The following is a 27,458-nucleotide window of genomic DNA, read 5'->3' as shown; positions in this document are numbered from 1 at the left end:
TTAGAGATTGTTGTGATTTTTATTCAATTTGGTATCCTGATTAGAATAAGAGCAGTGAGAAAACTTCACTTTACAAACATTGCATTATTACTACATCATTATGATATGGCTTTATACTGATTTTATGTAGAGAAAAAATAACATCAGAATTAAGGCAATAACCACATGTGCAAACGAAGCACAATACCCTGACACAGTCCCTAATAAAAAGCTCTTTTGGTTAGGTGATGGTTGTTGATATTTCTGCATGCAGGTCAGTCACTGCTTTGAAGAATAAGCTTTGAATAGCTTCATTTAAAAAAAATCCCTCCTACTGACCAATAATGGCCAGAAGAAGCCTTCGGTAATCTCCACTTGTGTCACTTGCAATCATTGTGCCGAGGGTCTTCTGATACATCTGATTGAACATCTGTTTTATTTGTACGAGATCAATCTGCATGCAAGAGATGATATTTGTGATGTTAGAAAAAGGCTGTCAAAAGAAAACTAGTATTTATTAGAATTATTCTTTGATAGTGAAAAGATCCTAATTATAATCAAAGCAAGGGGAGAAAAATACCTAATGACTTTTTTCAAATGACTGACGCTATATAGCTAGCATTCATACTAGTGCTAGAATCACCCAATGAAGGTCTGATTCACAGTTCTGTAAAAATACCGAATAAGAGTAGTACCACTTTCATCTATTATTCCAAAAAGATTAGACATTTAAAAAACATTTTATAAGAGGGCTATTATCAAAAACACCAAAAATAACAAGTGTTCGCAAGGATATGGAGAAGCTGGAACCCTTGTGTATTGGTGGTTGGAATGTAAAATGGCGCAGCCACTGTGGAAAATGGTATGGTGATTCCTCAAAATAATAAAATACAGAACTACTATATGATGTAGCAATTCCACTTCTGGTTATGTACACAAAAGGGCAAGCAGGAACTCAAATATTTGTACACCCATGCTCAAAGCAGCATTGTTCACAACAGCCAAAAGGTGGAAACAACCCAAGAGTCCACTGATGGATGAATGGATTAAATAAAGATAGTGTATACATACAATGGAATATTATTCAGTCTTAAAAGGGACATTCTGACATAAGATACACCATGGATGAACCTTGAAAATGTTATGCTAAGTGAAAAAGCCAGTCACAAAAGGGCAAATACTGTATGATTCCACTTATATGAGGTACATGGAGTAGTCAAATACGTAGGAATAGGAAGTAAAATGGTGGTTACCAAGGGCTGAGGGGGGAGAATGGTGAATTGCTGTTTAATGAGTATGGATTTTCAGCTTTACGAAATGAAAGAATTCTGGTGGTGATGGTTGTACAACAATGCCAATGTATTGTAATTAGAAAAAAAAGATCCTGCTTAGAAAATTTAGGCCTAAGAAGAAATACACAAAAAGTTTCTTCTGAAACACCATATTCTGGCTGTCTTCTTAAAATAATTTACCTTCTTTAGTATAATTTAGTAGTATATATCTTTCAATTTAAAAATCCAATAAACATAAATGTCAAAGAAAGGAAGACATTTGAGGTTATATTTAGGTAAAGAGATAAATATGAGTTTTTTTAAAAAAATTGTTCTATAATTAACAAGGTATACTAAATTTCCATAATTTTTATATCTGATAGGATTAATCTACATAGGTCTTTCATATAATTATTTACAAAAGCAAAATGAAAATGAAAAGATAAATATCTTCCAACTTGCCATAAACTAGTATTCTTCACAGACTTCCTCAACTAGGAAAATCTCTTGGCCCTGGGGATTTACTGAGGTACAGTACAGTGGTCTGTTTCACTAAAGCAAGCCTCAATCATGGCATGAGGGAAGTGAACACTGCTTTTTACAAACTCTACAGGCAATGACAAAGACAGCTCTTTCTTAACATCATTCCTGAGGGACTAACAACCAACTAAGGAACGTTTAAGAAATCAACATTCAAAATCAAGTAAGATCGGACAAAAAGAGAAAGCCTCACCTCACTTCGAGTGACCACAATCCTGACCAGGGTGGAGTCATCTGTGCCGGCACCTTTCATAGAATAGTACAGCCTCTCAGCAAAGAAGGCAGAGCGGTTCAAGGCACACTGCACTGCAAGTTAGAGATGCTTCAAACATGGAATCATGACTTGACAAACATGTCCATGCTCTAGCTTTATTTATCACTTCTAGTCCGCCTCTGATCATTTTCTATGTAATCATCTCAGAAATCTGAGGTGAGTTGATAATGTCCTCCCCCGTTGATTTTTCTCAACATCCATCCTTTCTAGATGCACCAGACAGGCTACTTTCAATTCTAGAAGATTTCCTCTGGCACTCCCAAAATCATTTTTTCTCCATAGATGCAGTAGTTTAGATTCTGTACATTTTTACCCTTATAATGATATCTGTAGCAACTGTGCCATAGTATTATCTTACTTAAAAGGGATAATGAGTAAAATCTGAATTCTAAAAGTCAAATATATCATTTGCCTGAGAAAGGATATGATATACTCCAAAATAATAAAGAAAACAGATTTGAGCAGACTTGAGAATGATAATAAGAAATCTGAGACGTTTTCTCTTCAGAAAATTAACTTAGCAAAGTCTCTTCCTATAAATGAAAGAGATATACTAACTGTATGTTATTAATTTAACTACAATTACTATAGTACTATTTGTAAGACATTTCATTGCTAATACCAATGTGTTACTAATACTCTTTTTAGTCCTACATGCTACATGAGAATGAAATTTCCATTTTGTTGGACATTTGAATGTCAGGACACCAGAAATTAGGTTAATTTCAAAAGAGAAAAGAATCTCATTGGGCTAAATACTTAAAAAGTGTTTGGGGGTTGGGGTCCAAAATGACGCTGTGGTGGCAGTCGTAGTTGCTTAGTGCTGTCCCATTCGCCTTAATGGAAATGCTACAGTCTGTCATATATTCTTGTATATGCCTCAAGAAGGGCATATAGTTATAATAAAGATCAAATAATTCCAAAACAACCCTAATTGATCACGCCACCCATCATTTATAGGGAATTGCATATAAAAACATAAGATTAGCTCAGCCTCTGCCTATGCAGATTCCAAGGAGGCCACATTAATTATTATTATTTAATAGGAACAACTATTCAAAGCTTCAATCATTTACAAACAAAACAGAGCAAAACACAAAAGTATCTTACAGATGGTCTTCAAACCACTTTCAACATTTCCGGAAAACTCACGGCCAACACTGCTTAACAAATCTCTATTAGCCATCTGCAAACAAAAAGTATAGGAGTTAAAATACTTGTACCCCTTAAAACAGAAGCCAAGTCTTCAAAAGAAAAGCTCATACCCTAGAATAGGCATCCATGGTAGCTTTCAGCTGAGGAAAGCTTCTCGTGGCAAGAATCATGTTAAAGCAAGATTCATCTGTCCCCAGTCTCCCCTCACCAGCTTGATAGAGACGCTGAGCATCTTCCTGAGCCAACTGGTGGTTAACATTCTGGTTCTCGTCACGATTTCCCTGCAAAAGAGGAAGGCAGGAATTGGAAGCAAATGATACAAGATCTTAAAATTTTTGTTTCCAATCTAGTCACTTTTGGACTTAAAGGGACAATTTACTAAAGATTAATGCATAAAGTTTGTCATTTTCAAAGAAAACTACACTAATGTAACTAGTACTTTATTACACTGCCAACTTTGAATTTTATAATATATGATCATAGTTTAATAAGGTTATGTTAAAATGAGAGGTTTTCAGGGCTTTGAGAGCTAAATGAAACCAGAAAAAGTTTCCATAAAAAAAATTACATACACATCTACATGATTTATACATCTTTCCCCCGACAAAAACAAAAAGACAAATATCTACTAGGAGATATAAACTACCAATTTTGAAGAAATTCTAATTATCCTTAGCTAGGATTTAAGATCAATATGCATTACATTTAATTCCATTTTTATTCATTCATGTAACTAAAAAGTAAAAGGTATAGAGCATTTTTTTGTGCCAGGCTGTATTAGTCAGGTTCTCCAGAGAAACAAAACCAATAGAATGTGCTAGATGGAAGAAACTCAAGACAGACAAGATCTCTGCCCTCAAGAAATTTAAGTTAAGTGGGGGACACATATAATATGGAGGCTTCATGAACTTCCTTCCTTTTGTCCAAATGTAATCTTAATATATAAGTATTTATTATGAATGTATAAAAAATGATGCCAGAGCTTTTTAGAAGAAACTATAAATAATTCAAGTTCTGATAAGCTGTTCCAATTTGTATACCAAACTCTCCCATGGGATAGGAAGAGGGGAAGGAGAGGTAGAGAGGAAGCTCTGAGCCTGAACAAGAGTAAAGCTGAGGCGGGCAGTTGTTTTCTCTCAAAAATAGAAACACAAACCCAAACAAAGGAAAGGCTGTCCTCTAGAGTCTCAGTGTCTGTCTGAGGAGCAAAATCGAGAGGTGTTCCTTGAAGGTGGGAAATTGTATTCTGAAGAGTCCTGGGCACAAGGAATATCTAGAAGCATATTCTGAACAGACAACTGAATATAACACAGCAAAAGGTGCTCAGGAAAAACTTCCCACATTAGTGCTTTTAGATTCAAACATATAATACAGTTCAATTTTCCTAGGAAGCCATTCTTCTGCTCACTTCCTGGAAGAGGTCCCTTTACTTTATAAAATGGCTGGGCCTTGAATCCTGCATAAAGAGACTCAGCATCTCATATAAAGTTTCGATAATCATTTTTTTAGCATTAAATTTCTGTTTCTGTTTCTTTCTTGTTCTTTTTAAATGCTAACCAATTCCCCGGCTGTTTGCCATTGTCTGTAAACTCGGCTTCCTCCAACTCATTTGCTTTCTTTTTTCATTTCCATCTCCACTCAATCTGGTGTATTATCTTTTCTGCAACTACCCTCCTTTGCTCTGAAGAACCTCTTTTCCGCTTTGAGATTCCTCAAGACTATACAACCTTGTGTACAAGCAGGATAGCCAATAACTCCTGATACTGAATCAGTGTGCTAGTCTTGTATCTCTTTCAAATATACCCTCATCATCTCATTCTATGTTTATAATATCATTCCAAAAACCCTATTTGGAGAATTTTCTGTCACCTCTCCAGCATATTTGGGGAGTCAGAATAAGGAAGATGCTAATCACAATATTTCTGTGAATTCTAAAACATTCTTCCGCATCTGTGGCTCTCCCCACACAGTTCCCTCCTCCTATAGCACTTCCATGGCAGTCCTGCATATCTTCAGTTGATGGCCCAACTTAACTGGCAGTATAATGCTAAGCTTAAAAGTACAGATTCATCCCCATCCTAAGACACAGCCTCAAGGTGATTCCATACAATCTTAAAGAGGTTAATTTCTGATTCCTCACAGAGCCAGATCTACAGAAATAAGTCATAGTAGTGACAACAAAGCAATTTGTACATTGGGTTCTGTGTTGTCCCTCTTAAGCCTACAAGATTTCAAGGAGGCTAAATATTAAAAAGAAGAAAGAATGTTCACTGGCCACAGGCAGTAAAGAATGTTCCTTCCACAAGGACACAAACATTTATGTTCTACTCACCTGGCACATGGATACAAGTAAACGTTCAAAATGCCCTGACGTATCTGACCTAATGTCCTTTTCAAGGTCTCGTCCAAATTCCGATTGATAACAACTGACAATTTCTCGGATTTCCTGATTAGTTCTTGTGCATAAAATTTCAATCAATACACGTTCCTGAGTTCCTGCTCCCTATGTGAATGAATAAAGGAGAATTATACAAAAGAAAAACAAACTCTGAAAGTTATTAAATTTTACTGTTCTATCATCTATTTCTATGACTTTTGCAGCTGAAAAAGCTCTATATATTCAGACAATATGAAATAATGTACTGATTTAGCTGTCACTGTAAATTCAGAACTGTTGTGATTTGTGGGAGTTTTGAAATAAGATAAAATAGTCAAAGTAAATAACATATAGTACCTTCATTGCATTCCGTAAACTCCAGGCATCGTAATATGTAGTTGGCATGAACAGGGCAAGGATCAATTCTTCCATATTTCCACTTAACTCTGATTTGAGATCTTTGATTAAATCCTGTTTAATTACCCCCCCAAAAAAAAATTCTGTTTAATTACAAGTATGAACTAAGTATATGTGCTCTCCAAATTTTGTTGCTTATATTTTTAAAGGAAAGTATGGAAAAAATGTATTGAATTGCTTTATGAAACCTAAATTTCAAATCTAAATATTATTTACTAATAAATAAATATATACAATTAAAGTTTGCTACACTCAAGCAGATGTATTCTACTCATTCTATCAACAAACACTTAATAAATTCTTACTGTAGTTCCATCACTATACCAGGTACAAAGACAAGATATACATGAAATAAAGAGTAAGTCAAATGAATAAGATGATCAAAGATACTAATTAGTATAAGAAACTGCTCTTGTTCTATGAGGAAGTAGAAATCATCATCATGTTCTTATTTGCAAAGATAAACAATTAAAAAGAAATAAGGCCGCTTGTTCTATAGCACCAGATGAATAAGTAGCACAGAAACAAATAACAGAAAAAATTAGAGTGGGCTACAGACACAGAGAAAGCTTTTAGTACAGATCTTGAAGAGTATATAAAAATTAGCAAAGGAGGAGGAGGAAGGTATTTCGGGCGAAAAGGTTCCCAGCCTTGGCTATGCATTAAAATCATCTGTTGAATTTTTCCTTAAAAAATAAAACGTTGAAGACAAATACTCACATTCTACATGCATTTATAAGTTCTAAAGGAGAGTATGATGATCAGCTAAGGTTGAGAATCACCAGTATAGAGGCAAGAATTAATAAAGCTTGTTCAATGGAACAATAAGACAACCAATTTGTTAAAGGATAATGTTTTCACAGATAAGTAAAACAAAGTTGTCACTATATGCTTGGATTATTACCTTGAATATCAAGCTAAAAAAAGTGAATTTGATTTTACATGCTGGGAGGAGCCTTGGAAATTTTTATGCAAGAAAATGGCATTGATGTGGCAACAATGGACTATGATGACAAAGAGGCTATAGATGAGAACATTTAGGATACCAGAATATCTAGGCAAGAATAAAGGCTTGAACTTCCGTAATAGCAATGGAAATGTTAAGAGGAAAATGAGACAGAAGACACATCTTCAAAGAGCCCTTTTACGGATTACATCAATAAGACATAGTCAATAACCAGTTGCTAGAACAAAGCAGAGCCTGGCATACAGTAGGCACTGAATAAATATTCACTGACTGAACTGATGAAGAATAGGAATCAAAAAAGATCATGGCAGCCTAAACAAAGAGTATTTTTATTAAATAGAAATTTAAGAAAAAAGGTAGCTGGGGATAAGGAAAATAGGCTGTGAATTTAGTTTTAATTCTCAAGTGATATATAAGAAAATTCAGGACAGCATAGCACAAACTGTCTATGAACTACAGAAATTCATAATATGGAATATACTTTTATGAGACAAGTGAGTCTGCCATTAAGCTCTATAGAAATATAGAATCTGTGTCATTTAATTAGCCTTAAGACTAAAGATGTGGATCTGGGCTGCAGAGAAGGAAAAGCAGAATAGAATAGATAAGGTGGGACCAACCAATGGATCTCTACTCTCATTCTGAGAAAAATAAACTGAATCCAGAGAATATTAGCAAATTTTTAGGATTCCAAGTTAAATGGTAAATGAATGCTACCTAGGTTTTCCCTTTGTAGCAATGGCCCTTTTTAGCCATAGAATCTTGCTGTATCTAGTCACAGATCATGCATTCAACAAACATTTATTAAGTGTATATTTGTTATTGTTCCTGTACTTGGTGCTATAAATACAAAGACAACTGATATGGTTTGCCTAATGGGGAGAACAGTTTTGGGGGGCGGACAGTAATATCAGTTATAGCAGAGGTTTTACACAGCGCTATAGGACCACAGTGGAAGAGGCAGCTAAATTCTGCCCAGAGCAATGAAAGAAATGCCACAGAGTAGCTAATTTAAGTAACAACCCGGTGAAGTTGTTTGCAATGCAAAAAAAGAAGTGTTCTAGGCCAAGACAACAACATAAATCAAACACAGAAGTATAAAAGATCATAGTATGTGCAGAAAATGGCAAGAAGTTCCATAAAATCATAAATATGGGATATGTTTAGAGGAAGGCAGAGGAGTGTAAGATGATAAAAAGGAGCAAGAATAAGCAGGGGCTACATAAGAAGGCTTTGAATTCCACTATATGGAAAAGATTAAAAACCAAGCTACAGATCACGGTTGTGGTCATAAGCTACTTTCTGCTGAATGTCTGTCTCACGCCAGACATGGTATAACATGTGACTATGAGGTCACGAACTACTCTGGAATTAGAATAGCTGTCTCTCTACTTTGTTCTGCCAATACTAATAAAAAGACAGCATTCAACCTGACATGAATGCAGGGTCTACAGGCTCACTCAAGAAAAAAATACCTTGCCATACATGGTCTTAAAAGCTGCTTTAATTTTTTGCCTTTGATCATTGGAACGGTTGGCCACAACATCCACGATTGCCTGTTCATCTGTCCCTGGAAGAATCATACATGTTAGAGTAAAGATAAAGTCTATGTTAGGTGCTCCTTGAGGATATCTCTTAGATGCTTATAAGGTATCTGGTGCCAGATTAAATTGAAGTAATGTGCACACAAGCTGACACATAAACTTGGTTTGATATAAAGCCTATTTTTACTTTCAATTCAATAATCTGAACTTACAAATAAGATGAAAATCTATTTTCCTTACCAAAACCCTTCATTGCTTTACGAAGAATTTCTGCATCTCTCATAGCATCAAAGTTGGCAGCTGGTCGGATTGTTCCTTGAACTCCCTGAGTCATCGCAGCAGGCTGAGAACAAGAGGCATAAAATCCAAGTCAGTTATAATGGTAATCATTTCACAATATATACCTATGCCAAATCATCATGTTGCATACTTAAAACTAATACAGTGTTATATACCTATTATATCTCAATAAAACTGAAAAAAAAATGAAAAATATTTCAACTGCTTTAATAAAAGAAATACAAATTTAAAAAGAATCCAAGTCCGGATTCTCTGCTGACAAAATGACAACTCAAGATTTCCCCAGTCAACACTCTCAGGCAAAGTGGCCACTGTTTGGCTTTTAGGACAAGCATATGAGCATTTTATTATCAGGGCTCATTCTGGAACAGGTGGGAAAGACCTATCGTCCTGCTGCCAAGAGACAGCCAGACATCAAACTTTCAGGAGACAAGATAGTCAAGCTTGTGAAATTAATCACAACCTTTCTATACCTTGAACCCCACTTGGTAGTCCCTGGAACATAGAATATGTTTAGAGGGAGGAATGGGAGAAGATGATGCAAAGGACCAAGAATAATCAAGGGTTACATAAGTCCTTGAATCTCACTGTGAAGAGAAGAACACTGAGAACCTTCAAATTTCACTTGGAATTCCTTCTAGGTAGAATAGGGGAAAAAAAAAAAAAAAGATCATCCCTGGATAGTGTGAGATGAGTGGCAGTGTTTGATATAAAGACAAGAATATAAAAATGGCTTTAGTAAAGTAGAACATGAGTTGCCCAATGAGGTTTTGAACAAAAATATAATTTTGGTAATATCTCTTCATTTCCTCTATGGGCCTGATTATTAGACATGAAAGAAAGCATTTTATATTAAGAAAAGCACAAAAAAGGAAAAAAAAGCACAAAATAAAAGTGATGATTAGAATATTGTACCAAGAGGTACAATATTCTTCATGGATTTTATAGGGAAATAAACCAGAAAGCAAAACAAGGACTATACACTTAAACTACAAATTTATGAGGAAAATTTTTTAAATAGCCATATAACAAATACCACAGTAATAATTGTTTCAGGCAAGACTTATCAATGGATACTAAAATTAGTGGGTAAAAGTACAATGAGAACCAAGATATTTGCACAGTTTAAAACATCACAACAGAAAACTCTGCATAGTTTTTAACATTACACCACCTTAAACAAATGATCAAAATCAATTATCACCAGTAATAAAATAAGTCAACAGTAAGTGTCTTCTGACACAACATTATTTCTTGTGGCATTCCTGCCCGAATGACGTAACCTGAATTAAATCACGAGGAAATATCGGACAAACCCAAACTAAGGTATAGTCTACAAAACGATGTCATGGTCATGAACGACAAAGACTAAAGACCGTTTCATATTAAAGGATACTTAAGAGACATGACAATAAATGCAATATTTCATCCTGGATTTGATCCCGAACCAGGAATAGACATTATAGGGAAAACTGGTGAAATCTAAAGAAGGTCTATAGGTTGGATAATAAGTTTATGTCAGTGTAATTTGATATTGATCATTATACTGTATTTATGTAAGAAATTTGGAGAATTTGAGTAAAGGGTATACAAGAATTCAATGTACATTTTTTGCAACTTTTCTGTAAGTCTGATATTATTTCAAAATTACATGTCATAAAATTTTAAAATATAAAGCTATGAGACAATTCAATAGTTTTCTAATCAGGGCTTAAGAGAGAAAGAATAAAGCGAAATAATATCCCGACCACATTTTTAAAAATTTAAATAATATATTTTATTTAACCCAATATCTCCAAAATATCATTTAAACATATAATCAACATCATTTAAAGATATAAAATGATTCAATTGCTTTTTAGGCAACTGAAACTGTATTAGTTACACCCACTGAATACAGCAATATGCTAGCACCTCTGGGGGCAAAGTAAATGTGGAGAAGGGGACTAGGTCATCAGTCAGAAAATATTTTTACAGTCAGTAATTCCTCCCACTCATCTACACTCTTATACCAACGTTTTCTTCTACTTATAGCAAATATTTTTCAACATATTGCTTTTACATGTGCTTTAATGATTCAAAAAGCTAAGAAAGTTTCCTTTTAGATAACTACTGTCGCTAAAATCCTAAGTAGAGAAAATGGCTTTGTTTATAATACACTGAACTAGACAGTAAAAGAAAGTAGCCTCATCATGTATTGTTTGATGATTCTCATTTTGTCACCCTCTTCTTAAAAATAAAATAAACAAAAAAAATCTATTTCATTTTTCATCTATAGAGAAAAATGGTTCTGTTTATTTTTTGTTGATAAAGTCTGGTTTGAAGTGAATTTTCATTATGAATACCATCATCTTCCAAGCATTATACTAAATTCAAAGAAATCAGGGTCCATGTTCTTGAGGTCAAAACTCTACCTAGGGGAGATTTCTCATCATGGCAAAGCCCACAACATCTGTTACCAAAAATTTCTACCCTTTGAAATCCATTAGATTCCAATTTTCCTGTTGAAAATTGCCATAGTGTTAGAATTGGGTCAATCAGGAGAGGCCATCTGGCTCAACCATCCAACGAAGATAGACATTTTCTTTACATCTTCCTACACACACCAACCTGTATTGGAAGACTTTCAGTTGACATGGAGCTCACCCCTCACAACATTGCCTATTCCACATCCTTCTAGAAGCCCTTCTAAAACCTACCACTCTGTTAACTTCCACTTATTGGTTTTAGTTCTATTTTAAAGTAGTGATTGTTACACAAAATAAGTTGCATGTGTATGTGTGTTTTACTTTTAGCATTTTATGTTTTAGAATCTTTTATATTCAGTCATAAAATGATGTCTCTAAAATTACATGCATGCTTCAACTAAACTCGAAATTCTCATAACAAGTTATTAAAAAAGCTACAGATTTACATGACTAACAATCAACTTCAACAGTAAAAAAAGGCTTGAAAGCAATTTACTATGTGCTCTAGAGAAATATCATTTGCTGTATCAACAAAGCAGCAGAGAGACCATTGGTCTTGGAGTCTAAAGAGCTAGAATCTACTCTCAACTTGGTCTTTCACTAGCTGTGTGGCCCTGGACAAATTTCTTAATCTCTCTGAAACTCAAATTCCTCAAATCAGGAAAGAAAGCCAGAAAATGACTAAGGTATTTCTCTTCCAGTACTGTAAACCCTCTCCCACCCCAGCCTTTAAAAAGCTTGAAAATGCTAGATCTTTTAGAATAGACAGTATGAAAGTGAGAAAATCAAGATAAAGGTAAGCATAAAAGTATACTGTTTATGCTCCTAGTAACTTACACAGGATATAAAAGAATTAACAAGGCAATTAAAGAATAAGACTTAATATTAAAACAAGGAGCTGTACAGAAATGGGGCAAAGACTGGATATGAGATCTTCTACAGCTATTATGAAATCTATTAGACAGACATTAATTGGCTACCATGTTTAAAGCCCTGCCAAGCATTACAAGGACATAAAAAGAGATACAGTTGAGAACCCAGGAAGTGGTGAGAGACAAATACATGAGAAATCAGAAACCAATGAAGGCACATGTAGAGGACCTAGTTATTAGCGAACATTAGAAAACCTTACTCACTTCACTGCTATAATCCAAAGAAACAGGAGAGAAAACAGGATAGGAAGGAAAGGATTCTGTATTTATCTGAAAGAAGAATGTAAAGTTATAAAGGTAAAAATGGAAAACAGAATCACACTTCGTAAAATATCGCTAGATATACCAATCACCCAGTCACCCAAGTTCATAGTTATAATTACCGGCAAGGGAAGAGGAAAAAGAACTAAAACCCATGCTAAGAGCCCAAGTGAACTGAAATGAAAAAGTTGTGTATCATCACCTGTGAGAAGTGACCTATGTTTGTCTTATCAAAGTCATTAGAACACTATTTAAAGCAGATGGACCAAAGTGAGCATGAAGTCTATCAGAAGCAAAGTTTAAAGTCTTACGTGATATTATAGACCATTTCCTTTGCTTCAGAGAAATCTCTAATGTCGGCAAAGGAGTGGTACCCTTTTCTAGCATTATCCATTTACCCAGACTAAATTTAAAAGGTAGGAACAAAAATACCTGACTAGAGTAAGGAGTTTGTCCTCCAGGATACTGAGAAGGCATCTGTCCTCCAGGAAATCCACCTACATGTTAAAAAACATACAGCAAACAGGTCTTATATAATTTTTCAAAACAGTATTAATTATTATGAATATGGAAACATAAGAACATTTACGTTATGTTATTCACTAGGATAATTTTTTAATATAATTTACTGAATCTATAACCAACTTTGGTTATAAGAACCTTTTAAAATATTCTACATGCTACATAATATCCTAACAAATAATTTTTTTTTTTTAGTTAACACTTGAACCAGAGTAAATTCTGATGCCGGGTCATAGTTCAGGGGGTTGTTTCACTTGCATTATAGGAGCAAGGACAGAGATTCCTGAAGATTTTGCCTTTTGACTTAAGACATTACATTTTTAATTGAAAAAGTGGGTCCTTACTTCGAATCTTACTGATTAAACTTTCCCATCAAATTAATACACTTCATGAAACCATGTGTTTAAAATTATGTACAGAAGTACTTAGCATAAACGTTTACTGACAACTAACCCAAACATAAACTAAGTTTTCTCAATGGTAATTGAAAAATTTTAAATACTATGTTATTGTTTTCTCTGGACAGCTGGTACGTACCAGGTAGTGGGACTTGTGCTGGGCCACCTCCATAAGACTGTGAGGGCGGCTGTGGATAGCCAGAAAAGCCCGCTCCACCTGGTGGGGTTCCAAATCCTTGGACTGGAGGAACTACAGAAAAGAATAAGCTCTAGTGACCATTCTTGTGATTGAAGAGAAAACCTTAGAAAAATATCCACTATCAACAGTGAAAAAACTATGCTATTAATGCTTTTGGTCCCTTTTGGTCTAAATTCAACTCACCAACTCCTTCCCCATTAAAAAATTTAAAAATTTTACATCAATCATTTGCCTTACTTACAGTACACAAGTGCTAAGGTTTGTTTGTTCTCACCTTTGGACAAAGCTATCCTATCACAACCATGTTAACTGAAATGCCGTAATCATTTCTTAAGATTACCAAAACCAAAGTATTATATATTGGTCCTTTATTATCAAAAGATTTCTTCCAGCTCTTTTCACAATAGTATTTTTGAGACTGTTCCCAGTTTTCAGGTCCCTTGAGAACTTTTATCCCCCTATCTTGCCAGCTATGTCCTTACTGTTTAAGGTAGAAAGAAGACTAAGATCTACTCTGACCTCATACAAAACAAGCAGGAACAAAGATGATAAAAGAGAGAAGGAAAAAGTGCTGTAGCAACTCCAAATGATCAAGAATTCCATGACCCATAACTCACCTCCAGGATAGGATGGAGCTCCCCCTGGCTGTGGGGCACCAGGATAGCCTCCAGGGGCTGCATAACCACCAGGAGCAGGATAGCCTCCGGCTCCTGGGTAGCCACTACTTGGCACTGGTGGGTAGGCACCTCCTCCCACTGGAGGAAAGCCGCTAGGATAAGGATACTGACCCGGAGGGGGAAAAGATGACTCCTGACCCGCAGGCTGAAAAACCAGAAAAAATTTCAAATGAATGCAATCATAGAGAAACATGACCTAATTAACAATAGGAACAGAGATAATTGTTAAGGTTTAGCTTGTACTTTTACATATTAAAAGCTCCATTAGAAGTCTTGGTATCTTATACTAGTTTATTAGTATACTATATTTGCCAGGAAACTTGTTTGTTAATTATACCCATGTCAGGCAAGACAGGTCTATTTCTCTATTTGGGAGTAAGAAGCATGCTCTTTTCAAACCTTTAGAAACAGGTAACAAAGTTTAATAGTTCCTTCAATTTCCTAGGACCTAGAAATATGAGAAAGAGCTACTCTCTACCCTAAAGAAAGGAATTCATGGTTCTCTTGCAACGTATCTGAACCTGCTGCAAAACAGAAAGAAAAGAGTGACCTGAGTCACACATAGGTTGTGGAATTTTGGATGTCAGTTCAGACTAGACAATGTCTAAGGGTGGCAAAGATTATTATGCATTCACTAAACTTTCTCCCCAGTCACAAAGCTAAACTACATTTCCCAGACCTCCTTGTAGTTAAATAGAACCATATGACTGAATACTAGTGAATCAATGTAGATAGAGTTATGTACACCACTTCCAGCCTGGCCTCTAAAAACCCCCTAATATTCTACACTCTCTCATCCTCTCCTCTTTTCTTTCATTTGCCAGCTGGAATCAGAGGATTCAATTGAGGTACTAGAGGACAGTATAGCTAATACCTGGAAGGAGCTTGGACATCTGAAAGACTACACGGAACAAAGCCATCCCCCATCCCAGCCCCACCCCCACTGACTTACAGGAGACTAAAGGAAAGAAGAAATGAGCTTTTACTGTGTTAGTCATTGGGATGTCTGGGTTGTCTGTTTCAGCAATTAGCCTACACTGACTGAAATGTTTTCCAGAGTCCAATTTAGTACATAGGGATCTGGGAACATATTCTTAATTCTCATCTCTCCTATGATCAATCCAAGAGAGGAGTTATATATACACTTTAATCTGTAGGCCCCTTTCTATTCTCTGAGAGTTAGAAAGAAGCCCTACATATTTGTGAATGTAAAACTGAAATGCATGATTCTCACTTAACCTCAGCTATGAGCTTAGTCCTCAGAGTAGCAGAGACATCAACAAGGCAGAACTTGGTAACATATTCATAAACTGTACTTCAAATATTAAGTCTCAGAACTACAAATCCAGGGCCTTTAAACCCACTGCAATTTGTTACCTGAGTCAAGCCTTTCTATTTTAAATGTTCTATCACAAAGGTGAAAAACCAGTGACTCAAGAGATGATTTAGTTTACACAAGTTTTATTGACTCATCCAGCATTTATCATTTCAAAATATTAATTTCCCAATTTTAAAAATTGGGGCAAGTTCACATAAAGTCCAGATTTCTTGCTTTACTTGAGGAAAAGCAACATTGGGTCTTCCTCCCAGCAAGGCCGCATCAGGTTACAGCTGAGTAGCTGCTGGCTTTCCATAGGTGAGGCAAGCGTTCTCTAGTTCCCCGATAATACCCACCCACCTCCACCCATTCTATTCAGTACCACTGAGCACTTGAGTGTATGACCCCTGCTCAGCATATCTATAAGATCTGCCATGAGCTAGTCCTATATAACAAGGGTTCCCAATTCCCAGGCTGAAGACCAGTACCAGTCCACAGCCTGTTAGGAACAGGGCCACACAGTAGGAGGTGAGCGGCAGGTGAGGGAGCCAAGTTTCATCTGTATTTGCAGCAGCTCCCAGTGTTAGCATCACCACACCCCAGCTCCACCTCAGATCATCAGGCATTAGATTCTCATTGGAGTACTGGTTCCTGATGCCAAAAAAGGTTGGGGACTGCTGCATTTAACAGCAGTTCCAAGACATAAGCTATTTTAGTATTATAAGTTGCAATACTTACAGGATATCCGGGGAAAGGTGGGTAGCCTGTGGGAGGATAGCCTGGGTATGACATTCTGTAACAAATATAAAAAATGTCCTCTGTAATTTCTTATAAGGGTTGGCCTTTGATTATATATCATAGGGTTTTACATAAAATACATCTTCTTTCAAAAGAATCTGGCTGGCATTCAAATGTGGGTATCAGGTAAAAGCAAAGCTTGTAAAATGCTTCATTTCATCACACATACCAATGGAGTCAGTATAGCATAGCAAATGTTCCAACTTCATTCTCCTCATACCATACAATTTTTGTCATATCTGTGTACTACTGGTACTATTATTTATGGAATATTTTTCTTAAAGCCAACTTGTTTTTCACTTAAATCTATTTTAAAAGTTTGCTTTATATCACTTCCATAAATGACAAACTTGCAATAGTTTTCTTGCCACCGGAAGGTAACATTAAAAGGAATATATAAATATTAAAATAAATACTTTTCATGTATCACAGAAATCTCCTTATATGGTGATACGACCACATTATGGGAAGCAATGGATTAATGGTTAAGAATTAACATTCTGTAGTCACGCATACCTGGATTAAAACCTGGCTTTATTTTCACAAACTTCTGATTATGAAAAATTTAAAACTATTCAAAAGTAAAGATAATAGTACAAGAAACCCCAGAGATTCCTCACCCAGCTGCAGTAATTACCAATTCATGGTCAATTTTTCAATATTCTCACTCACTCCCCACCACTCCAATGGATTGTTTTGAAGCAAACCCCAGATATTCTATTATTTGAATCTATATACACTTCAGTATAAATAAAAACATAATTTTTTAAAAATTAACAAGTCCATTTAAAACATACAACCGTAACATTATCAATGTGGCAGTGTCAAAATTTCTAATTGTCTTTTCAATATTTTTGTTTTGTTTTTTATTTTGTACTTATTATAGAAAATTTCAAACATTTAAAAGTAGAGAGAAAAGTAGTAGGTTGAACTACATAGCATTAATAAAACTCAACTGTTCTTAACATACAAAAAAATTTCTTGTGGTTCAACCTAATACAATGAATGTCCATGTAACCTTCATGTTTACTTTCAACAACTATCAAGGCATCGTTAATCCTATTTCATTTGTACCCCAACAACTACCATTCCCCAGATTATCGTAAAGCAATCCCCAGACATCATATCCTTTTACTCATAAGTACTTAAATATATTATCTACAAAAAAATAAGGACCCTTTTAAACCATAGCCATTTACCAATATTTTACCTTAAAATTTGTTCATATGTCTTTTAAGTCTTTTAGCCGATAAGCTTCTCCTTTTTCCCTTACAGTTTATTTGTTGAAGAAACCAGGCAGTTTGTTTTGAAATCTCTCACTATCTGGATTTTGCTGATTGAATCTCCATAATATTCTTTAACAGTTATTTCCTATAAATTAGTAGTCAGATCTACAAGCTTGATGAGATTTAGGTTACTCCTGTTGGCAAGAATACTCAATAAGTTTTGTGCACAGTACTTACATCAGGAAACACATAATGACTGGCTGTCTCCCCTTTTTTGTGGTTGATGGCCAACCTAGATCTTATTCTATCATTCTTTTTTGATTTATTATCTGGAATACTTCTTGAGAAATTTCCCCTTATCAACTAAATGGTTTTCCTGAAGTACAGTCTATATAGGAAAGATATGTTTGAATTTTTTCTCATCATTTACCAGTTTTCAAAATGAGTTGGTTTCACAGCACACAAGATGATTAATAAATTTTTTGAAGTATCACTATGAATTCAAGAATTTAGACATATTTGATATATTTCACCACTGCTACTATTATTACTGTTCAATTTCTCCCATCTTTGGCCAAGGGCAGCCTCTTTATATTGTCTAATGAGTCATTTGATACAATCTCAAACATCTTTGATGGTTCCCCTCCCATTTTTTTTTTAAAAGATATTCCAATCTCATCTTGTACTTTTCTTGTCCCAGACCTACAATCAGTCTACCTCCCAAGAAACCCTGATCACTTTTACTGGGAAATGATGAATGTTTAGAAAGACAATTTGAGTACTGGGGGTGCTCATTTCTATGAGCTGACCATTATTTGTAGGCCTTTTCAGTGTGAGACAGAGCTAGTAATCTTTTTTTTTTTTAAGAAAACATATTCACTGATATTTCTGCTTCAAAATTAGTACAGGGTTTTTTAAACTGATTTGATTTTATATTTATATGTATTTTCTCTTACAATGAAATTTAGTTCCTCATGACATTAACATAACTATCTGCTTTATCCTCTTGTATTTATGAGTTTCAGAATTATAACACTGTAGTAGACTGAATAATGGCCTCCCAATAGATATCCAGATCCTAATCTCTAGAATCTGTGAATATAACTTATCTTGGAAAATGATGTGATTAAGGATCTTGCGCTAGGAAGGTTATCCAGATGGGCCCTAAATGCAGTCACACGTATCCTTATAAAAGGGAGGCAGAGGGAGACTTAGTGGAAGAGAAGGCACTATGGCCATGGAGGCAGATACTGGAGAATACTGGCAGCCACCAGAAACTGGAAGAGGCACAGGACAGATTCTCACCTAGAACATCCTCTGGGAGTGCGACCTTGCCAACACCTTGACTTTGGCTCAGTGATATACATTTTGGACTTCCGGCCTCCAGAACTGAGAAAATAAATTTCTATTGTTTTAGGCCATCAAGTTTTTGACAATTTGTTATAGCACCCATAGGAAATTCATACAAATACCTACACTGTTATCGACAACAGGATACTAAAAACAATTAAAAATTATTTTTTGCTATTTTGTTCTACTTTCTCTTAGTCTATAAAGGATGCTATAACAAAATAACATAAACTGGGCAGCTTATAAACAACACAGTTCTGGAGGCTAGGAAACCAAGGTCAAGATGCAGCATGGTTGAATTCTCTGGAGAGGGCCCTCTTCCTGGTTCATTGCCAGTGCCTTAGTCCTGTGTCCTTACCAGGCAGAAGGGAAGAATCCCTCTGGAGCCTCCTTTATAAGGCCCTAATTCCATTCATGAGGGCTCTACTTTCAAGACCTTAGCACTTCCCAAGCCCCACCTGTTAACATTATCATCTTTGCAGTTTAGAATGGCTTAGAATACAAATTTGGCTAGGGGTGGGAGGGACTATGACAAACATTCAGACCTTTACTTTGTGATATATCCTACTATAAATGCATGATGAAATTACTGCGTTTTAAAGACATTTAAAATCATTCCTGTGTAGTTATGTACCAATTTGATACATATTTGGTCCATCTGTTTCATTTTGCTTTTGATTTTTAAGAATTATTTAAATTTTTCTATTTAGTTTTGTTTGATAATTATATAGACATTTTCTTGGTCCAAAGCCAAATCTATAGAACAAGATATGTTCAGAAAGATATCAGCTTCTTTGTCCCTTCCCTCCGCCTACACATAACCATTGTTTTTTTTTTTAATATATAACATGATATGTATATATGTTTCTTGCTCCTTTCTAAGATAATATGTAGCCAATATATAGACTATTTCTCAACTTGGCTTCTTTCTCTTACTACATTCCTTTTACAACTGTATAGTACTCCACTGTGTAGAAGTAGCATAGTTTATTTACTAGCAAACATTTGAGTTGTTTAGTCATTTACAGAGCTGCAGTGAATAGCATTGTGCAGATAACTCTCTACATATTTTCCCAATATTTGCTAATGCACTTTAGATTTATCGTTCCAATTTTATTAGACTAATTTTAAAATCAGTGTGCTTTCTCTGATTGATGGCAAAAGTAGGTAAGTGGGGTGGTAGAGTCATGAGCAGTTAGCAGTTTATGCTGAGCAATGAGTACATGGGATTCATTACACTTTTCTGTCCAGTTTGGCATGTTAAATTTTTCCATAATAATATAAGACAGCTCATGTAAAACAAAAAGAGCTAATGCGAACCAAAAAAACAGGAACAACTCTATTCATATGCTTTTGCATTTGAAAACACTAACCTAAAATAAATGCAAATAAACAATAGAGAAAAACACGTTAGAAAGAATACCCTTAGTCTGATCAAATTTTAAAAACTATTATTAGATGTAATACACCTAGCCAATACATATATATATAAAGTCAATAATGACTTATTTAGTATCTACCATAAAACACTGGAGAGTAAATGAATTATCAAAGGTTTAAACTAGGTTTTAAAAGGTAATGGACACACGGCCAGAAAAGTAGAACAATGTCATGTGCAAGGCAAAACCGTGGGAAATAATTTTAAGATAGACTATCATCAAAACACAACAAGAATGAGCAGTTTAAGATAGAAGCCAGTTAGGACTTCAGTATTAGTGTGGAATTAAATACTCATTCCCCACCAGATCATTCTTAATATTCCATATCATCAATATCACCACTACTTAAATCATCTATTACTCTAATATAGTAAGTAACCCATATTTTTCTTTTCATTCTTTGAAATGCCTCTCCTATTCTTCCAGTCAGTTCTATTCTCATGGCCAAATCTTTAGACCAGGTTTTCATCATTTGATGCCTATTTTACTAAAATTACTTCTCTATCTATGGCCTTGATTATACTCTCATACTTCCAATTTTCCTAGGCACTATCACCAGACAAACTTTCCTAAAATGCTGCTCTTTCAGTGTATTACCCTTCATCAAAACTTCTCAATAACTACTGCTGGATTATTAAGTGAAAATTCAACAGCCTGACATTCAGGTCTCCTTAATTGGGGCCCCAATTTACCTACTGAACATAATTCTTACCAACACCTTACTCCTGATGCAAAATCTCTACTGCTTGACCTAGTCTCAACACGCCTTTGCTTAAGCCACTGCTATCATTAACTGACCTGGCCTTCAAGCCTGGGCTCACTCATCTCTCCTGACTTACCCAGCTTAAATCTTTTCTCTCCCTTCTTTAAATGATGTACTAGGTGAAACAGTACGTCTTAAACTTCAACATGTATGTGAATCACTTGGGGAATCTTGTTAAAATGCAGACTCTGCTTACACTAGTTGAGATGGGGCCTGCAATTCTGCATTTCTAACTAAGCTTCCAGATGACAATGATGCTGCTGATCTATGAATCAAATTTTGGTATTAGAATATTTTAACACTTCTGGATTTCACATCTTATTTACTAATTTTTTCAATATGTGTTTTGGCTCTTCTCTCCAATATGGTTGTAAATGATTTGTATTTCTTTTAATATCAAGACCCCAAACAAATCCGATTCAGCATTTACGAAATCCTATTACATATAAGCACTGTCCTAGGGGCTAACAGAAATATGGAGGGAAGGGGGAAGTATCCTGTATACAGTATAGGAAAATGAGATAATAAAGTTATAGTGTCTCTTATGACATAAGTACAGGATAGAAGGCAAAAATTTGCTAAATTGAGAATGAATGGGCATATACTGAATCAAAGTTTTAAGTTAATAAGAAAGATAATAAGATATTAAGAAAACAGATCCAGTCAGTTATAAAATAGGCATTTGGGATCCAAAGGCCTGGATGTAAAAACAGGAAGAAGCTGAATCATTTTTTTTGTTTTCTTTGTCTCTAAGCCTGGTTGGTATAAGGAGTAAAGAAGGACAACATCTAAGAACAGTCAGACAGACCAAAATCAAAAGAAGTCAGGGTCAAAAAAACGGGAAAAAATCTGAAAATAATTTATGAGAGAAATTAATAATTTTAAAGGCAACAAGTAGTTACAGTACCACAGACCACATAAACAATTTAAATGTCTAAATCTCAGGAACTATTTCAGTGACAAAGTCCTATTTCTACATTCTTTGGCTACTATATTAAAGCTTACCTTTAAGGGCCTAGAGGAATTACAGCAAGAAGAGTTTCAAAACAGAATGAAAACAAAGACCATCTGCATTTGAGAAAACTTAGAGCAACTTTAAGTGAATTTGGGTACATATTGAAGAATAATTATATAAAGGACTGGAACGCAGTTCCATTTCAAGGGCTGTACATTACAGAAATACTTGTACAAATGCAACATATATAGGTAAGAGGCTATTCATTACAGCACAACTGGCCATAGAAAAAGGTTAAAAACAATCTAAAAGTCCGTCATTAAGGGATAGGTTAAATAGATTATGGATAGTCATATAATGAAGTATTATGAAGTTATTAAAAATGAGCTTTTTTTTACTCATATATGAAAATATCTCTTAAGTCATATCAAGTGGAAAAAACAAGGTGGAAAACTGCGTAGATACTTTGCAACCATACAGGTTTTAAAAATACATTTATATGCTTGAATATGCAGAGAATACCTCTGAAGTATTCTGGAGGAAGTAGAAAAACAGTGGCTGCCTCCAGGAAGGAGAGCTGGGGCATAATGAGGGGACTTAATTTTCAATATACCTTTAACCCTTTTGGAATTGTGGATGTATCATCTATTCAAAAAGTAGATTTAAAAAGTTTTTATAAAAAGCTTAAATAAACCCCGGGGTGACTCAACAAATTACTCAGCTTTGCCCAAGGCACAATAAGACTACAGTGGTGAACCAGAGATTTTTTAATACTCTCCATTACCAACTACTTTTAAAAGGCTAGAAAATCAATCTTGGTTCTCCAAACCATCTCCACCCAGTGAGTCAGTTACTGAAAGGGGTGGGTCTCACTATGAGAGCCTCATAAATGGCATGAAGCCCAGAAACAGAAGAGGCAGCTGTTACACATTTATGAAACAAATAGGAAACGGGAAGAGTGAATGATGATGGCCAACAGCAGATACTACAATCTTCCAACACCTGCCTCTTAGTTGGGAAGGACCATTTAAATCACTCAGCGGGGGCCGTTGGATAAAGAACTGGAGGCATGGCTATCTTCTGCGTGGACAGGCTAGGCAGTCACCACCAATGAGGAGAGACTGAACAAGAGCTTAAATTTGCAATGCTCGAAATTAACTTTACTACCTGCCTATCTAGTTTTGAAACTCCTTCCCTAACAGATAACTCATTACACTCATTATCTAATTAGAACACATTACCAGTTCACCTCCCTATCAGCTAGCAAAATTAGAGAGTTTGACAGATCATTTTCCTGTCAGTTGCCAAAATCGGGGAGTTTAAAAAGCAGTTGGACGACTTCTTTCCATTTCTGTCACTTCGTGGTGGAGACATTAGCCATCCCTCTGTACGAGAAGTGTTCGCACAGGATGGGCTGATAACAGAACACGTCCGCCGTTGTTCAGGAATCAAATCTAGAGTGGTCTTCCTAGAACAGTTTCCAAGAACTATAAACCTGAACCAGAGTACAATTTTAGGCTTACGCGCTGTGTCCTAAGGTTCACTGAGCACAGTACAAATTTCCCAAGTTTCCCTAAATTTGCTGTGTCACCGGAAAGTCTAGTCACCGGCCAGACAGCTCTCGGTGCTGCCCGCTGGTTTCCCTGCTCAGCCTTCCCGGAGGTCGCTTCAGCAGGGCCGTCTTCCGGCCTCCGTCCCCTCCACCTGCCTGCGCGCGGGGCCTCAACCGCTCCCTCTCTCCGGACGGCCCAGCGGCACAGAGAACCCCCAAAAAGGCCTTCCCGTTTCCGACCCGCCGCCTTCCCGGTCCCACGAACGCGCCCACGGTCAGCCGCGGTCCTGAGATGCGGACATCCAGTCGTGCACCAGAGCGAAGTCCACAGGCCCCTCCACCTGCCCCGGGCGCGGGGCCACGCGCGGGGCCCGCCAGCTCCCGGACCGTGCGCCTAGGAGCGGGCCAGGGCGAGGTAACCGAGGGGGACGAGGGGCGCAAGGGGGCAGGGAACCGCTTCTCACCTGACGCCCAAGAGCAGCGTCACAGCCCAGCCCGATTTCCTGCAAGATGGAGCCGGGGGCGGGCCCGGGAGGGCGGGGCGCCGGGGGGCGGGGACGCCGCTGGGCCAGGAGGGCGCGGCCCAGGAGGGCGCGGCCCAGGAGGGCGCGGCCCAGGAGGGCGCGGCCCAGGACCCGGGCTCGGGCTTTCCCCGCGCCCCCGCCCCGTATTTCTTCCTGCGGGAAAGACGCTCCCTGCAGGCGGAGCAAACAGTTTTATCACATTTCCCGATACCAGGGACCAAGGCCCAAGCCCTTTTGAGCTCCCAAGCAAGTCATTTGGGAGGTTGCAGACGTTCTGAGGAATCCCGGACCCCTTCAGTGGTGAGTGGCGCAGGGCTGAGACTGGGAGGCCAGGTGCAGGCTCTGCGGTCCTCCCTGGTATCTGCTAAGGACTATTATTAGCCCTTTGTGAAATGAATTAATACTTAATGGAGTTCCTCGATAGTCAGAACTCGAGATACACCACTCCAGAAGGGAGTCGTTGGGTGATTCTAGGTTCCCCTCACACAGCCCTATCATTTGGCGCGCGCGCCCGCACGCACGCGCACACACACACACTAAACATTTGAAGCAATTTCATTAAACTAGCATTAAACATTTGAAGCAATTTCAAAGACCCACACCAATATCTTAAACTCATTAAGAAAGTTTGTATTCTAGAGCAAAAACCAGCCACCTTTTACAGTGCTTCTCAAAGTATGGCCCTCAGACCACATCACCTGGAAACTTGATAGATCAACTGAATCGAACTCTAGAGGTGAAGCCCAACAATCTGTTTAACAAGCCCTCTAGGTGGTTCTGATGCACACTTAAGTTTGAGAACCATCAACCTTTTCCTCTACATCCTTTTCTACCCAAAAGCTTCCTGAAGGGATTGGGATAGAGTGGATTAAAATTTTAAGTGGTAAGAGCAAGATATACATGTCCTCAAAAGATGAGTGAAATAGAAGGGACTTGAGGAAGGTCACTGTCAAGCGTAAACAAAACTGCACAACACTTTGAGTATTCAACATCCACTCTCTAGCTCCTACTAGTTTTGTGTACCTGGCAAATAATAGGACTTTCTGTCCAATCTGCCTTCAGAGACCTCCAGAATTTCAGCATTCGCTAAGAATCTTGTCTTTACTCCTCTTCACTCTGCATTACTCCTTTGGGGATCTCATCCCCACCCCTCCCTCTGCCTTAAATATCACCGTAAGAGGGTATTTTCCAAACCTCTTATTTCCAGCCCATTTTCCTAACCTCTTATTTCCAGCCCATTTTCCTGAGCTATAGGCCCAACTACTCAATGGTCTGTTCAGACACTACCACTGGATTTCCCACTTCAACTTTTCAATTTGCCCTTCTTTCCTGACATACAAGGCCCTACATGATCAGAAGCCCATTCCTCATGCTTCTTCCTAGAAGGCACTGCCTGCCTTTTGACAATTATTCATCTATTAAGACAATTCAGAGATTGCCTATCTCCTTCCTGCTCCAAAAACTTTTCCTGATCTCCTGCTTTTCCTTTCTTTCCCTTAGGTAGACTTAATTGCTCCCTTTTTGCACCCAACTAAACCTTTCATAGATGTCTGCTGTGGCACAATTAACAGTGGAGTCATAGTACACGAGCATTTAACTTACCTATATTCAACAACATAAACTTAGCAAAAATAAAATACCTCTAAAGGTCATCATATGCTCCAGAATTCATGTGAAATAGAAGCCATTATGCTTCTCCTAATGCGAACATTCCATTGTCAGTCTACTTTTTGTACAATTAGAGCAGTAATTTTTTCCCCCGGGGATATTTTGCAATGTCTGAAGACATTTTCGATTGTTACAACTGGCGGCAAGGTGGGGGGCAGGGATGAGGGAGATGTTACTAGTATCAAAAGGGTAGAGGCCAGGAATGGTACTAAACATTCTACAATGCACTGGACAGTTCCCTACAACAAAGATTTTCAGCCCAAAATGTAAATAGTCTTGAGGTTAAGAAACTCTGTGTAATCTTTCTAAAGAATAAATTGGGTCATGTCATTCCCTTGATTAAACTCCTTCAGTAACTTCCCATTGGAACCAGAATAAAATCCCAATTCCTGGCCATGGTCTATTAGGCACTAAGTAATCTGGCTCCTACCTACCTCTCTCTGATCTTATTCCTCTTCACCTTCCTTTTCAATCACTAAATCTAATCAAAGTGGCCTTCCATCCAAACCTACTATGCTTGTGCCCAAACACACCAGAGATTCTCTGGAGCTTTTTACTTGTTATTGCTTCTACTCTGAATGTTTGCCACTGTATGTATCATCTCAAATGTCATCCATCTCTTCAACACCACTACTCATTACCCTATTTAATTTTCTTGATACACTTAAAGGCATCTGAAATTCTGTGTGTTTACTGTTTGTTTACCCCCGCTAGAATGTAAGTTCCTTGAGAACAGAAACATCTCTAATCTAGTAATAAATGTTTAATAAATATTTGACTGACTACAACAGGGCCCCCAAACCCTAAGACAACTATTTCATCATTTAATCAATTTAAACAAAGATTTATTTCCAATACTGGAGGAAAAACTGATTCACCTCTTGAGAGAAGGATATGTTGGAATCCAATGCAGTGCTATCTAAGGGATTTCCAATAGCTATTAGCTATTCCCTAATAGTGATGTTGAGTATCTTTTCATATATTTGTTGACCATCTGTCTGTCCTCTAGGGAGAAATGTCTGCTCAGGTCTTCTGCCCATTTTTTGATTGGATCATTTGATTTTTGGTGTTGGGGCTTTCCCTTTTATACACATCTTGTACTTCCTCATAGTTATAGAGTTGCATGTTCTTTCTATATAAAGAAAGTGTATTTTGATTGGTTGGCAGCCATAAGGGGAAGCAAATAACTTTCAACTGTCCTAGGAAGCAGTTAGCTCGGCCCTTGCTGCCACATTCCCCCTTTGATGCATGGGCCCAAGATTGGGTCAAAGAGCCTCATCTTCATCCTGTTCTTGGTCTAAGGGCTGATATTTCCATACTGTATGACCTGACTACCTATCCTGATTCCCTCTTTACATTTATAGTATCAGGGGTTACACTCAAGGATGAGTTTAGGAGAAACACAGAGTCCTTAGGGATATGTTGGCCATCTTGGTGGGGTGTCGCCGTCCTTAGGCTTCTGCTGCGTGTAGATTGGTCAGCTTCTGGTGTGACCAAAGCAGGGCCAATGTTCTTTCGATCTGTAAGTCCAGTCAATGTCTTTTTTCGGAGGATTAGTCTGAGGGGCTCTGTGGAGTCTGAACT

General features: G+C 37.1%; 1 protein-coding gene across 4 annotated transcripts; it reads right to left on the bottom strand.

Moving 5' to 3' along the window:
* ANXA7 (annexin A7) lies at window positions 1-24,225 on the bottom strand. 4 transcript variants are annotated; one of them, XM_016157009.2, is made up of 14 exons: window positions 24,147-24,225; window positions 16,338-16,392; window positions 14,222-14,426; window positions 13,545-13,655; window positions 12,918-12,982; window positions 12,429-12,494; window positions 8,765-8,867; window positions 8,456-8,550; window positions 5,954-6,067; window positions 5,552-5,722; window positions 3,330-3,500; window positions 3,175-3,250; window positions 1,984-2,096; window positions 1-433 (listed from the first exon to the last, which is right to left on the bottom strand). In XM_016157009.2, exons 2-14 carry the CDS (start codon window positions 16,389-16,391, stop codon window positions 311-313), a joined length of 1,467 nt encoding a protein of 488 aa, XP_016012495.2. In that variant the 5' UTR covers window position 16,392; window positions 24,147-24,225; the 3' UTR covers window positions 1-310. The 4 variants fall into 4 exon arrangements, with proteins under 4 accessions (XP_016012495.2, XP_036078543.1, XP_016012496.2 ...); XM_036222650.1 differs by lacking the exon at window positions 24,147-24,225 and adding an exon at window positions 23,839-23,858; XM_016157010.2 differs by lacking the exon at window positions 24,147-24,225 and adding an exon at window positions 17,608-23,705.
* Between the last annotated feature and the right edge of the window lie 3,233 nt (window positions 24,226-27,458).

The sequence above is a fragment of the Rousettus aegyptiacus genome, unplaced genomic scaffold (assembly GCF_014176215.1).
Source record: "Rousettus aegyptiacus isolate mRouAeg1 unplaced genomic scaffold, mRouAeg1.p scaffold_m13_p_6, whole genome shotgun sequence".
NCBI classification, from domain to species: domain Eukaryota; kingdom Metazoa; phylum Chordata; class Mammalia; order Chiroptera; family Pteropodidae; genus Rousettus; species Rousettus aegyptiacus.
The sequence above is the reverse complement of the archived record's forward strand: the minus strand, read 5'-3'. Positions and strand labels throughout refer to the sequence as shown.

Bases quoted from the DNA above. Each gene is read 5' to 3' on its own strand.
- ANXA7 (XM_016157009.2), bottom strand. From the start codon at position 16,391: ATGTCATACCCAGGCTATCCTCCCACAGGCTACCCACCTTTCCCCGGA. The intron at 14,427-16,337 runs GTAAGTATTGCA...CTGGTTTTTCAG, and splicing joins CACCTTTCCCCGGATATCCT to CCTGCGGGTCAGGAGTCATC. The intron at 12,495-12,917 runs GTATTTTTGTTC...TTCTTCTTTCAG, and splicing joins AAACTCCTTACTCTAGTCAG to ATAAATACAGAATCCTTTCC.